The 13,006-nt window shown below is 46.7% G+C and overlaps 2 protein-coding genes and 1 long non-coding RNA gene across 8 annotated transcripts; all 3 read left to right on the top strand.

The window, feature by feature from the left end:
* The first annotated feature begins 2,114 nt into the window (after positions 1-2,114).
* Positions 2,115-3,253, top strand: LOC147979660 (uncharacterized). Its single transcript, XM_087515296.1, has 2 exons — positions 2,115-2,994; positions 3,132-3,253. The coding sequence occupies exons 1-2, from the start codon at positions 2,115-2,117 to the stop codon at positions 3,251-3,253; spliced, it is 1,002 nt and encodes a 333-aa protein (XP_087371422.1).
* A 1,914-nt stretch (positions 3,254-5,167) lies between these two features.
* Positions 5,168-9,568, top strand: LOC125543778 (uncharacterized). 6 transcript variants are annotated; one of them, XR_015618890.1, is made up of 9 exons: positions 5,168-5,693; positions 5,783-5,904; positions 5,981-6,064; positions 6,291-6,375; positions 6,632-6,703; positions 7,594-7,848; positions 8,281-8,464; positions 8,562-8,597; positions 9,208-9,568. It is a non-coding gene; the product is annotated as an uncharacterized LOC125543778 (long non-coding RNA). The 6 variants fall into 6 exon arrangements; XR_015618889.1 differs by having other exon boundaries at positions 5,169-5,693; positions 7,594-7,675; positions 7,776-7,848; positions 8,281-8,597; XR_015618892.1 differs by lacking the exon at positions 8,281-8,464 and having other exon boundaries at positions 5,173-5,693; positions 7,594-7,675; positions 7,776-7,848; positions 8,552-8,597.
* A 1,523-nt stretch (positions 9,569-11,091) lies between these two features.
* LOC147979659 (uncharacterized) lies at positions 11,092-11,739 on the top strand. The gene has a single exon (XM_087515295.1). It carries the CDS (start codon positions 11,092-11,094, stop codon positions 11,737-11,739), a length of 648 nt encoding a protein of 215 aa, XP_087371421.1.
* The last annotated feature ends 1,267 nt before the right edge of the window (positions 11,740-13,006 follow it).

Raw genomic sequence — 13,006 nt, 5'->3', positions numbered from 1 at the left:
ACCTCCATCTAGGTTTTTAGTCCACACCATATTTTTAGTCAAAGTCAGACCACATATTTAGTTAAAAGCTGGTCAAATAAAATTATAGGGTAGCTAAAGACAAAGTTGTGAGAAGGCTTAGAAATCAATACAAAACTTTTGTTCTTAGTACCAACGCCGATGCTTCTTCCAGGAAACATTTGGTTCATATCCAATTGTGTGGTAAAATTGCACCAACGTAAAGGACTGCTCCAAGACGAACTGGTGAAGGATATCGTCTTTCTGGTAACAAGCAAAGAGCACCGATGGAAGACAGCTCGTTCCCGTTCTTCATTGAACATCGATCAGCTTCACCAGCCTATGCAGCCATGAGAGGCAACCATGAGCATCGATAGCTCATTGTGGTGTGATACATCATCAATTTTGGCATCATGTTTGGGTCCGGCACCAATGATGTTTGATAATCCTCACTGTGGTTTGTTTCTTCTCGGCAATCAAGCTTGAGAAAGGAAGAACTGAGCAACGGTGGTCATCCAATTTTGTGCAGTTCCACTAAAAATTGAGGAAGACATGCCCGAGTATGGAGATACGCATCCCTGTTTGCAAAAATATAAAAAATGATATTTAAGTAGTGTCATTACTTTGTTTTAGCAGTGGAACAAGATTAACAACGGTATCTTAATTTTCAATAAGAATTAATGAAGCGTACACCAAAAAATAGAAGCATCATGATTATCTTGTTGGGAACTAAAGTAGGATACCCAAAAAAACCTAAGGCAGGACAGAAGCATTTATCGACGCCTCTACATGTGCATCGCTTCATTTTACCAATGATAGTTTTAGATTAGTAGCAGCAATACGAGCATATGGACAATGACCGCACAACCACCATGTACTTTTTGTCGAAAAAACATGTATACCTCCACCGATGCATAAATGATAAACCTGGACAACTTTTGGAGTGGCCTCCCCTATATAATAGTACAAAATAGGTGATGTTGGACCAGCCGACGAACCCTAGCTACTGTACATGGGGAGATGGGGAGTAGTGGTATAGAAGAAAACCCACATGCAGAGTACAATGAAGCATGAAATCCAAAAGAAGTTGTACCTCATGTGGGCGAGATGTGGGTTAGGCGGTCGGGCGGGATCTATCCACACGACGGCAGCGAACAAGGGCACGGAGGACCTTCGTCCGCGTCGTCACCGGCTCAGAGAGGACGGTGCACATCGGCTTCCTCCACCGCCGATGGCTACAACGTCAACGTTGAACCTCCTCACCTCGCGCAGGGGACGGGATCCGTTCGGATCTGCGACCATTGGTGAGGAAAGAGATAAAGTGGACATTGTCATCTACTACCACTATAAAAGGAAGAGAGGGGCAGATCCAAACAATCAGACCCATCCATCATGAAGATCTAATGGCCCTTAATCCTTTGGTGTTTAACGCTGCAAGCCACGCATTAAGCCACTAAAAATCCTCGCTAATCTTGCCCTGCCGTTCGGAAAAAAACCGCGCACCTGCACAACCTCTCGCCCATGTAGCCTTCCGCACACCCGCACAACCAGTATCGATCACTAATCCATCGATCCTCCTCACTGTAACACCCCCTGTATGGGCTGTCACCATGTGGTTTGTACCTGTGTGTGGGCTACAAGATGGGCCAAGGGATATCCGTGTGTGTGGCCCTAGTGAGAGAAGTATATGTATCACATTGTAACACCAAAGGGATTCATGTTGCAGATGAATGAACTCTGAAGATTTCTCACCTCCCGTTCTCTTGTTCCTAAGCCCCTTCTCTGATTCCTCACCCTAATTCTCCTCGAATTATCCCGAAATACCAAGGTACTCAGGTGATTTGTCCGATCTCGATCCATTCCACGATCGGGTCGTGACAATTTGGTAACCAGAGCCCCAAAATTTCCTCAAAATTTTGCTTTCATTGTGTGTTCCTCAACTCTCTCACCAGATCCGTAACATCCACTGCCCTGGGTGTGCTTTGCTTCGGTGAATCACACAAAATCCCTATGCTAGGTTGGATCTGCTTGGAGTGGAGAAACAGCGCCATCCAAACCCTCAGTGCATAGCCAGGAAAACAATCACCACCCTTCCTGCCTACCAGGTGTTCGACAAAATGTCGAGCCAGCAAGAGATGTTCACTAGTGGTGTTCTCCGCGTCATTGTGCACCATGTGTACTACCCGGTCAATGAGGAGACATTGCAACAGGTGTTTACAGCGTATGGCGTGGTGAAGATCTCCGTGTTCCAGAAAATCCACCATGTGGAGGCGGTGGTTCAAGTTCGATCAAGAAGCGGGGCAGCGCGGGCTCTCGCCATCCATGGCCGGTGCATCTACGAGCGTGCCTGCCTCCTCGACATCCAGGACGTGTCGCCGGAATACAACCTACACTTGTGCTTGCTGCTCGAGCAGAAGCAGACTGCATCGGTGGCCAAGTACATGGCGACATTCTGGGAATGCGTACAACACATACTGGATATCAACCCAAACCTGAGCATCAAGAGCTTCATCCACCAGTACATCGAGGGCTTGCGGGAAGATATCCAAGATGCCGTGCGGTCGCGATCTCCATCAAGCATCACTGGTGCTTCGTCCCTTGCCCGGATAAGAGAGGATGAAATCGCCGAGGAGGAACCGATGGCTACGAAGAAACTTGACGATGACCATGGAGTTCACGTCCTCATGCCTACAGTGATAGTCACAGACGTCTTCCTCGAGCTCGCGGCCCCAGGAGAGTGCGGTGCAGACCATGGCGTCATTGCCACTGACAATGGTAGCCTTGCTGCACCGATGCCTATCACATTTTCGATGGAGTGTCCGAGTCATGAAGCCAGCTTTGACATCTTCGCCGAACCTACATGCTCTGTTGTGTGCGATGTGACCATCGTCATTGACATCGCCAGTGTGAGGGTACCAACGCCTGCTACCTGCTCGACGGATGTTATGGCCCATGGCGAGGCCAACAGTTCCATGGCGAGGCCCCTAGTCGTAGAGAGTATGACCCCATTCCCCCCAACTCCTCTAGAGGTCACGCCAATGCCAGCACGACGACCATGTTCCATCCTCGAGCTGGACATCATGGTGCTGACAAGGTGTTCGACCCTATGCTTGATTGACAACATTGGCATGCAGACAGCCGCCTTCCAACTGGATGTGACTCTGAACAACAAGAAACAAGAGCATATGCTCAGGCCATCGCCATGGCCTTCATTCATCCCCGAACACCCAAGTTCAGCTGGCAGTGGCATCACTGAGCCACCACTGACTGCCGCCAGCCTCAGCCTACGGCATGGTAGAATATTCTATGAGTCGACTACATGTCTTACTATGATTTTATCTTGGGTCCTCTCTATGTTGGATGTGAATATCTCCTCTGATAGTCTGAATCTAGTTGAAGAAAGAGTCGACAACATTATTGATCATCATGCATTGGAGTCACAGTTACTAGACTTCCTGTGTGAATGTTCGATAGCTTCTGGTTCAAACACAGTATCAGGTTCCACAAAAATTGTACCAACAGCACGTGACGCTATTTGGTATCCAGCTCATGCAGTTGACACTATGTCCCTTGGTGCACACCAATTTTTGTCTCATTTAACTAGCCCATGGAGACAAGGTCACTCAAAGTTGGATGTTATGTTCTGGATGCTTACATGGTGGTCACATACTCATTATGTGCAGCCACCCAGTACTATTTTTGAAGCTCACAATCATTTTCTTGTTACCAGCTTGTCTCAATGGAGCTCTGTGATAGGAGATTCAAATTCCATCTTTGCAATTCAAGATGTGGAACAGGGGGTGCTTCCTATGGTAACAAGTTCAGCTACCAGACTATGGGACCCATGAATCTTTGATGTTCAGTGCCTTAGCGCTATTAAGTTTCTTTCAACCACATGGGTGCCATGCTTATTTGTTCCTGCTATGAAAGATTATCTTAGTCATGGACTTGAGCTTTTAGCTGCAACACAACATGATCCTAGAATTCGACACTTTATTCTTCTACCTTGCTGCTTCTTGGGAAAACCGGATGTCTGTGCTGGTACAGTGGTGCACCTGGGCAATAGAAACTTTGTTGTGACTGAATTTGAATATATACAGGAGTAGGACAAGGGAAATTCCATTTTGATTCAAGTGACAGCAGTGATCGGCACATTTGGTTCTCTAACTTGCACGTACGAGAGGACATTTTTTTAGGAAGGCAATGGGACCCTGGGATTTTGCACTTTATCTTTGGAACTTGGGTATCATCTAGTGGCAACGTCTTGCATACACACATTCTCCACTTATCTGCAATTTATTGTTGGTTGGACCATGATATGCAACCTGGTTATTTGGGACACATGATTGTGATACTACCATCGGCTCTATTTTGGTTTCCAAAGTGGCCTCTCTCTAAAATGCAGCAAGCTGAGAACTACATGATGCTTCCTCCAGAAAATATTGCTCGAGCCATGTTCGAATTAAACCTTGGGATGATAACACTTGAGTTCTCTCGAGATCGTTCAGCTAGCCACTTGCCCCTTCAGTTCCTTGCATTTCTTCGCACCAGCAGAATTGAGATATATTCTTCTGGGACCCAATGCTCACTTTTTCCGTGGTGGTTTTCATCTGATCGACGAGCAATTCATGAGCGGACACCACATATCACAATATATATGCATGTACAGATGTTCTTAGGAGGCCTTAGTTTCGAGATGAATCATCGACCTCAAGGCACCATAGAAACTGTAGCCATGCTGTGGCACCATTCTACCAACTAGCTGCTTGTTTGTATCATTCGCATTAGGGAGCCCGTGAAGGGAGAGAACAAAACTTGCACTCGCCTGCTTGCTATCAAGGAAGGGACCCCAAGTTGGTTTAGATTTATCTTGTGTGTGAACAACATGACCCACTTTTCAACTCCAGCTCCTTTTGAAACCGAATTAGTGTCATCTTCCAATGAGATGATTAGGTGCACGCACATGCTACTGCCATATGACCCAGGAGGACTAGCTCTTCACTTCGATGAGATTGGAGGTACCCAGAATTCAAGCTTGATCATCATCGGCTTGGGGCAAGCCATTTTCAAGGGAGGAAGAGTGTAACACCCCCTGTATGGGCTGTCACCATGTGGTTTGTACCTGTGCGTGGGCTACCAGATGGGCCAAGGGATATCCGTGTGTGGCCCTAGTGAGAGAAGTATATGTATCACGTTGTAACACCAAAGGAATTCATGTTGCAGATGAATGAACTCTGAAGATTTCTCACCTCCCGTTCTCTTGTTCCTCAGCCCCTTCTCTGATTCCTCACCCTAATTCTCCTCGAATTATCCCGAAATACCAAGGTACTCAGGTGATTTGTCCGATCTCGATCCATTCCACGATCGGGTCGTGACACTCACGCGCCGTACCTCCTGCAGCCACCCGTCCGTCGTCGCGCCCTTTGCCACGGGAGCCGCCCACCATGGCGATAGCCGCGGGAGCTGCCGCCAGAGCCGCCCGTCGCGCCCTCCGCCGTGGGTCACTGCGGGAGCCGCCGCTGGAGCTGCCCATCACGCCCTCCGATGCCCGAGCTTTCACCGGAGCCACCTGTAGCGCCTTCCGCCACAGGTCGCTGCCGGAGCCGCCGTGCCCTTCCCCGCGGGAGACCCCTTCCCCTTGGGGGAGCCGCCCGAGCCACTCAGCTTGGAGTCCTCAACCGCCGCCGCGCATGCAGGTGACAGCAGCGCGACCCTAGAGGTTCTTATTGGGTTGGGTACCGTACTGATGGTTGATGCGTCCGGCGGGTCAGGGATTGGGCTACAGGTGCCGCGACGGAGGTGGGGTACGATGAGATTCTGGGGCAGCTCTCCTCTCTCATGCAGAAGATGCGGGCACACACCGGCAACCTAGGAAACTAGTGGGACCTCATGGACCGCTACCTCCAGGTTCGTCCCCTCCTCCTCATGCTCCACCTGAATCGTGATGGGGAATGTGTTGTCTGATGCGGGTGAATTTGGTTAGATTCTCGAGCTGGAGGAGGCCATCTCGTGGATGATGGCCATCCATGTCACCGGAACAAAGGGAAGGTGAATCACGAGATAACATGTAATAACTCTCTGCAATTACAATACCAGATATTGTGACCCTTCCATTTCTACTATACTGTTCGTCAGTAATAGGGCATTCTAATTTGGTTCTGACATCTAAGAAACTATGGTGCAACAATGAAGTTTTACCAAATCAATAGTTTAGTGCTATTTGGCACTAACATGCAGTGTAACAAGTTAGAGAGTTCCCCAATCTCTTCTTTGACTGATTTGCCACTGTGTAGTTGGTTCCAGGGATTCGAGAAGATGAACTAATACCAAGAACCATGCCGCCGGATGATTCCGGAAGAGATGGTCCTGATAGTCGAGGTATTCGAGCCTTCCATGTTAACTGTGCTTGGTTATTACATAACCTCCACCATATGCAATTGATTATTACATGACCATCACCATGTTGTTAACTATGCTTGGTTCAAACATTCAGATTTTAGTTAAGTATTTTCTCTGGAAAGCATGCAAAATAAATATATCAATTTTGTTATCTGGACCTTTAATGGCCTTCCTTATCCATGCATTTTCTCTTCCGTTCAGTTGTAATTATTTTACCATTTTCTTCTTGAAACAGATAAACAGTGCATTGGTGAACTTGTTACTATAGGATTTCCACATTCATTCTATCCCATTACTCATTTGCTTTGTAAGTTCCTACCATATGGTTTATGTTGATTTACTCTACTCATAATCATAATTCACTCGCCACTGTCGCCGCCACTTTGAGGCTTTAGCCACCAAGCTGCATCCTTTCCCATGAGGCTTAATTTAGTACATGCTTCTCTGAATTTCTATGAGATTAATTCAGTATATGTTTCTCTGAATGTTATCCTGCCAATCGTTAGTTGTTTGATGATAAGCTTGTCGATTTCTAGTTACATTATATTACTCAAGTTTGAAGGTTCTGAAGTATGTGCTTTGAACTACTATGTGTGTCCACTCCATAAAGAAGAAATGGTACTCTTTATTTTATTTTATTTTATTTTAAATACATGAAAATTATTATTTCCAAATGTTTACATCATTGCTGTAGGGCTGGACAGCTCTGAACCCCATATTTCAGGGTCACTATGGTTGGTGATAAACGATTTTAGGAGCATCAAAGTTTGTCCTACAATATCTCTATATGGTATCCAGCTTAGCAATTTTTCATATTTTAGATAAAATGGAATTGAGCTTCAGTTAGTACTTAGAGAATTCACTAAAAGTAGTGATAGGATTTATAATCGACTTAAATGAGATTTTCCGTTTTACGCTCTTCAATTCATATTTCATATATATGGAGCCGCTCGCCGCGGGAGCTGCGGGTCGCCGCTCGAGCCAGAGCCGCCCGCCCCGCAACACCTCCACGGGGTTGAGATCGTATGGTGATGTACTGGTGGCCCTGGAGACATACAAGATCGATGAGATAACATGTCGTTCATGTTTCAGTACGACAATTCGATTGATCTAGGCTATGACTATGTTCAATAGTCGTGAATCTGGTAATATCATATACATGCATATGTGTTAACTGTTTTTGTTGGGTATCTTCAGAGATGCTCAGAACATCCATACATGTGTACGATGACTATGCCGCAGAGGACGATGAGCATGAGGAGAAGCTGAAGAAGGAAACGTTTGTGTTGTTCTTCTTAGCTACTTGCATGAGCTCTCGCCTTTTTGATTCGTAGAATGATGAACTGACCACGATGATCTCACGCTGCTTTAATTTGTAGATTGCTGACTTCCCCACATATTATGGTTCGTCGGTTGCTGAATCGACCTTTTTGTTGCTTGCGCCTTAATTCGGTAATCCATCTACTAGCCTTTTGTTGAACAACACAAGTGAAATGTATGCAACTACACAATTTATTTTAGATTCGAAAGGCACTTAAGAGTTAAGACACTAGCTATAAGCCTACCAACAAGGGGAATGTCTATGTGTCTGTGTGCAGTGTCCTTCTAATCGGTGGGGGTTATAAAGTGTATGTGGGCACTTAATTAAGCATAATCCCATTGTGGAGAGGAGGAACCGGGTTTACCTCCAATGAAGAGAAGCACTATTAGCTAATTTTGCCTCTTTATCAAGTGGGTTATTGTATTGGAAGCCACCAATGCTTATTGTGGTGTCATATACCAAAATTTCTTTGTAGTTCATCAGTTCAGTCTAATCTTGCAGAAAAAAAACAAATAAAGTGCATAGAAATATTGCATTTGATAGAATTTATATGATGTTTCAAGGAACCGCATGCTGCACTCTATGTTGTCATGTTGAATGGAAGCAACAACGGCACCGAGGAAACATGAGTTTATCGTTCAAAAGAGGTCTCTGAAATTTTAGAGGGTTGTGGTATATGAATCATTGCTGGATAAGGAAAGGAGTGGGGGAGGATCTGCAGGGAGTGTATTGTAGAACTTTACTGATGTAGGCATTGATTTTCATTTGCAAGATTCTGTATTGTTCTTTACCCATCTGCTCCTGGAATTGTGTACTAATTATGATTTGTTGAAGTTTCATGCAGACATTGTACGATGGATTTATATGGCTGCCTGACTAGGTAAAAGAGCTATATATATATATTAGCATTTCTAATTCTGATAATCTATTTCTTATGTACCTATGAAACCTTAATGTTAATTCACAAAGCTCGGTGTTGCAAGAAAAACAAAAGGCAACATAGCTACGAGAAGATAACATATATCTTGTTTTACTTTGTTGTAATTTGTGTGCTAACTTGGTCAGAGTTTTCCTATTTTGTAGTTTATGAATTTTTTGTCATGTTGTAGCCAAGATTTTCAAAATGTTCATCAAATTTTGGTTTATATTTATGCCTAATATAAGAACTCTATTTTCCCTGTTCATCCAACATTGCCATTTTGATTGCAGTTCTTTCCTACACATACAGCTGAAACTTACAATTTGAACCCTTGGCGATGCAAGAGATTAAGGATTAAACTGATGGCATCTAAAAAATTAGTGTGAACCGTAAAAATATCTAAAAAACGGACTCTGAATGTCCTGTGAAAAGTGACTGACTCTGATAAACATTGATAATGGCATTTTGATCTAAAAAGTGGGCAGGCGATTTGCTAATTAACTAACTCTAAACGTCCCATAAAAAATAACTCCAAACGTCCAACTTATATTATGTTGGTGCTTAATACTAGGATGTTGGTTCCTGCATACGAGCTGATGTTCGGGAAGCCATCCCTCCACAGACTCTTTGAGGGCTACTTCGATCAAGCTGGGAGGGTGAACGCAAGGGGTCATGTTGAAGATGCTGCAAGATCCTCATGTTAATTTGATCACAACTATAGGAGACGCCATGTGGGTGTATTTTCTTCTCACATTCTTACATATTTATTTCTTTTTATAGGAAAATGTGAAACCAACAACTAATGATGAACACATTCGTTCACCTATTTACATTGGCATTTTTTGCCACTGGGACACTTTTATTGTCATGCATGATTTTTTTGTGAGACTATTCATGCATTTTCGAGCTTCTATAAAGATGAGTACTACGAACCCTTGCTTGTTCTCTCAGACTAGGCCTACCGCAAGCTTACCTCAACTGATTTCGGTGGCCCAAAGCGGCACTAGCTCGGAAACAACATCAACAAGCTCATGGAGACTTGGTTGGTGGTGAGGCGCCTAGGCGATCTTGTGGATGGCTTTGAAATTCAATGGCATAGAAAGTGTAGAGGGAGAGGCGTGAGCAGTGGTGGTGTGCCTCATTTGTGGCTAACAGATGGCATGCGAGAGGAGAAGCGGGCGTTTGTCTATTTTGGGAATTACAAGGATAGCACAATATCCAGGGTATTGTTGGATGTTAATTTATTTCTATGAGTTTGATCAAAGTTAAAAAAAGTTTTAATTTTTTGAGCTGAAGTTTGACTTTCATAAACCTAATATAACATAGCGATACAAAGAAAGAAACTCAACGGTATTCGTCAAAGAGGTGAGCACCTGGAGCTTTCATATTGGCCGGGACTGACCCTCCCCAGTGCTATAGTGATAGGAGAGGCGAAAAGGAGGTTCCCCTTGATCCCTTGCTCCGCCGACGGCTGGATTGACGGTTCCCTCCCTCTCTGGCCGCTGCTTCAGCGACCAGGGGGGCTCGGATCTGTGCTTGAAGCATGTAGATAGTAGGGTAGTTGTCTTCGGTGGCATTGGCTGTTTTTGTGTGTGTCATCTTATACTACCATCAACAACATAAGTATCGGTAGTATGAGACATGCACACAAGGTGTATTTGGTTGAGAGTGGATGAATATTTGAAAAGAGCATTAGCAGAGACGTGCGTTGCACGTGTAAGGTTACTAGTCTTGTTTAGATATGGAGAGGGTGAGAGAGCATGACGCGAGAAACCCTATCAAACAAGAGGCTATATATACAATGGAGTAAAAAAATCTCTCCATAGCAGTGGTTTTAAATAGAATATGCGTGTTCCCAAAAAAAAGAAATGAAAACTGCCAGACAAATCTTTTTTTAACATACAAGAAAGAAAACTCGATCGATAACACGCCCCCGCTTGCAGGTCGCAGTTTGTATTGCTCACGTGTGGTCCTCGACCCTCCATTATTAAGTGAACAAGTTGAAGGGTCAAATTATTACTGTTGAGCACGGTTGTCATTGCATGTATATCTGGTGGCTAGGATCTCTTGTATTTACTTCCTAGCTTAGCGATATCTCCCGAACCTTTCCTTGTATAGCAGATACGGTTATAATCTCGCAGCCCTTGTACCTATATATGTGCCTAGTGCATGATCAATGAGAATTATCGATGCACACAATCAATTCTACATGGTATCCGATACCGTCTCGATCCTCTCCTAAACGCTTCCGCGTACGCTAGCCGCCACTGCCTTAGGCCGTCGCCGCTCCCTCCTCCCCACGCCGGGCCTCCCTTCCTACCCACAGCCGCGCCTCCCCTCCTCTTCCACGCCACCTTTCCCGCCGTGCCGCTCCTCCCATGGCGTCGCCTCTCCCACCGCGCCGCCCCACCTAACCCTAGTCGCCGCCTCTCCTCCTCATCCCTGCTCCGCCGCCATGTCGCCCAACGCCTCCACATACTCCAACCCCTTCGTCGGGCCGGTCCCCGCTGACATCTGCGACATCAACATCCACGAACGTGTCCCCGTCGTCCTTGATGCCACCGACTCCATGTACTTCACATGGAAGACGTACTTTTCACTGCTCTTCCCCGAGAACAATGTCGTGGATCATGTTGATGGCACCGTCGACTCTTGTGCCATGGTGGGCAACTCCGAGTGGACCATGATCGACGCCACGCTCATCCGGTGGTTCTTCACCACCATCTCCAACGACCTGTTTCACACGGTCGTGAGCGATGGTGATGACGCTCACGCCGTGTGGGTCAAGCTCAATAGCCTCTTCACCGACAACAAGCTTCAGCGCCGCGTTTTTCTGCAGCAGGAATTTTTTGACTATCATCAGGATGACCAGTCTATCGATGACTATTGCCGCCGCCTGATGATGTTGGCGGATGAACTCTATGACATCAGTGCCAAGGTTGATGATGACCTTCTTCTCAGCACGCACACCGCCAGCCTCAACCAGGACTTTGGCAACACCGCCTCCAACCTCACCTTGATGCCGGAGCCCTCCTTCCCCAAGTTTGTGGCGTACATGCAGTTGGAGGAGTGCGGGTTGAAGCGGGTGAAGAAGCGGGTGTAGCACCATGCCCTCGCTTCCGGCACCTCTCGCGGTGCCCCGCCGCCACCCACCCCGCCCACGCACCCCCGGGGTTATTCCCCCTCCCGCCCGCGCCCCCACCCCTCTCGCTGCCCCTCAGCAGTAGCCGCAGGGTGGCAGCAGGCACGGAAACCACCACGTGGGCGGGCACAAGTAGCAGCCCCAGGCGCAATGGGGGCCCCTCGTCAGTAGCATGCGACTCCACCGTGGACCTACGACACGAATCCATGGATGGGCGTCGTCCATGTATACTCGATGTCGGTTCCTCGGCCTCCCGCCTCGGGCATCCTTGGGCCTCGTCCGGCGAGCCATCAGGCATACTTCGCCGCACCTGGTGCCGCCCCTACCTCACCCTCCCTGCAGCACCGGCCACGAGTGGCTACAGTGTCACCCCCGCGCCTCCCTATGGCGGGTTCTACCCGCCCCAGGTGCTGGTGCTGTGGGATCCCGCCGTGCTTGCTCGCCCTGCACTCAGCTCCATCACCTAGCAACTATGGTGGCGGCGGTGACTTGTACATGGACTCAGGCGCCACTGCTCACATGACTTCTCATCCCTGTAACCTCACCTCATCCACTCCCGTTCATACTCCCACTCGCATCACCGTTGGTAACGGTTCCTCTCTACCCATTACACATGTCGGTCATATATCGTTTCCTTCCACTTCTACTCCTATTAACATGTCTAATGTTCTCGTCTCTCCTAACTTAGTTACCAACCTTGTCTTGTCGCCTTGCTCGTGAGAACCCTATTACTGTTGAATTTGACGGTATTGGCTTTTCTGTGAAGTACACCCGTACACGGATGGTACTCCACCGATGTGATAGTCCGCACGAGTTCTACCCGATGCATCCATCCGACGCGCCACCACCTGTCCAGCCGCCCTCGTTGCTAGTGTCCATCTCTGGCACGCCCGCCTCAAACATCCCAACTCCGCAGTTTTGCATCAGATTCTTCCGAGTTTTTCATTCTCATGTAATAAGGTTGACAACCACACTTGTGAGGCCTGCCGTCTCAGCAAGCACGTTTGTCTTCCCTTTAGCGAATCTACAAACATTTCCACTTTTCCTTTTCAGTTATTGCATAATGATGTTTGGACATTCCCGATTGCAAGCAACACGGGTTATCTATACTATTTGTGATATTCGATGATTTTTCCCATTATGTGTGGACATTTCCTCTCCGTCGCAAGTCCAACGCTCTTGCAACACTCACTAGTTTTTACTCATATGTCACCACACAGTTTGGTCG

The sequence above is a fragment of the Triticum urartu genome, chromosome 3A (genome assembly GCF_056163025.1).
Source record: "Triticum urartu cultivar PI428250 chromosome 3A, HENAU_Tu73, whole genome shotgun sequence".
Classification (NCBI taxonomy): Eukaryota; Viridiplantae; Streptophyta; class Magnoliopsida; order Poales; family Poaceae; genus Triticum; species Triticum urartu.
This window is presented reverse-complemented; position numbering and strand designations above follow the sequence as displayed.

Bases quoted from the DNA above. Each gene is read 5' to 3' on its own strand.
- LOC147979660 (XM_087515296.1), top strand. From the start codon at position 2,115: ATGTCGAGCCAGCAAGAGATGTTCACTAGTGGTGTTCTCCGCGTCATT. The intron at 2,995-3,131 runs GTATGACCCCAT...ATTGGCATGCAG, and splicing joins GAGGCCCCTAGTCGTAGAGA to ACAGCCGCCTTCCAACTGGA.
- LOC147979659 (XM_087515295.1), top strand. From the start codon at position 11,092: ATGTCGCCCAACGCCTCCACATACTCCAACCCCTTCGTCGGGCCGGTC.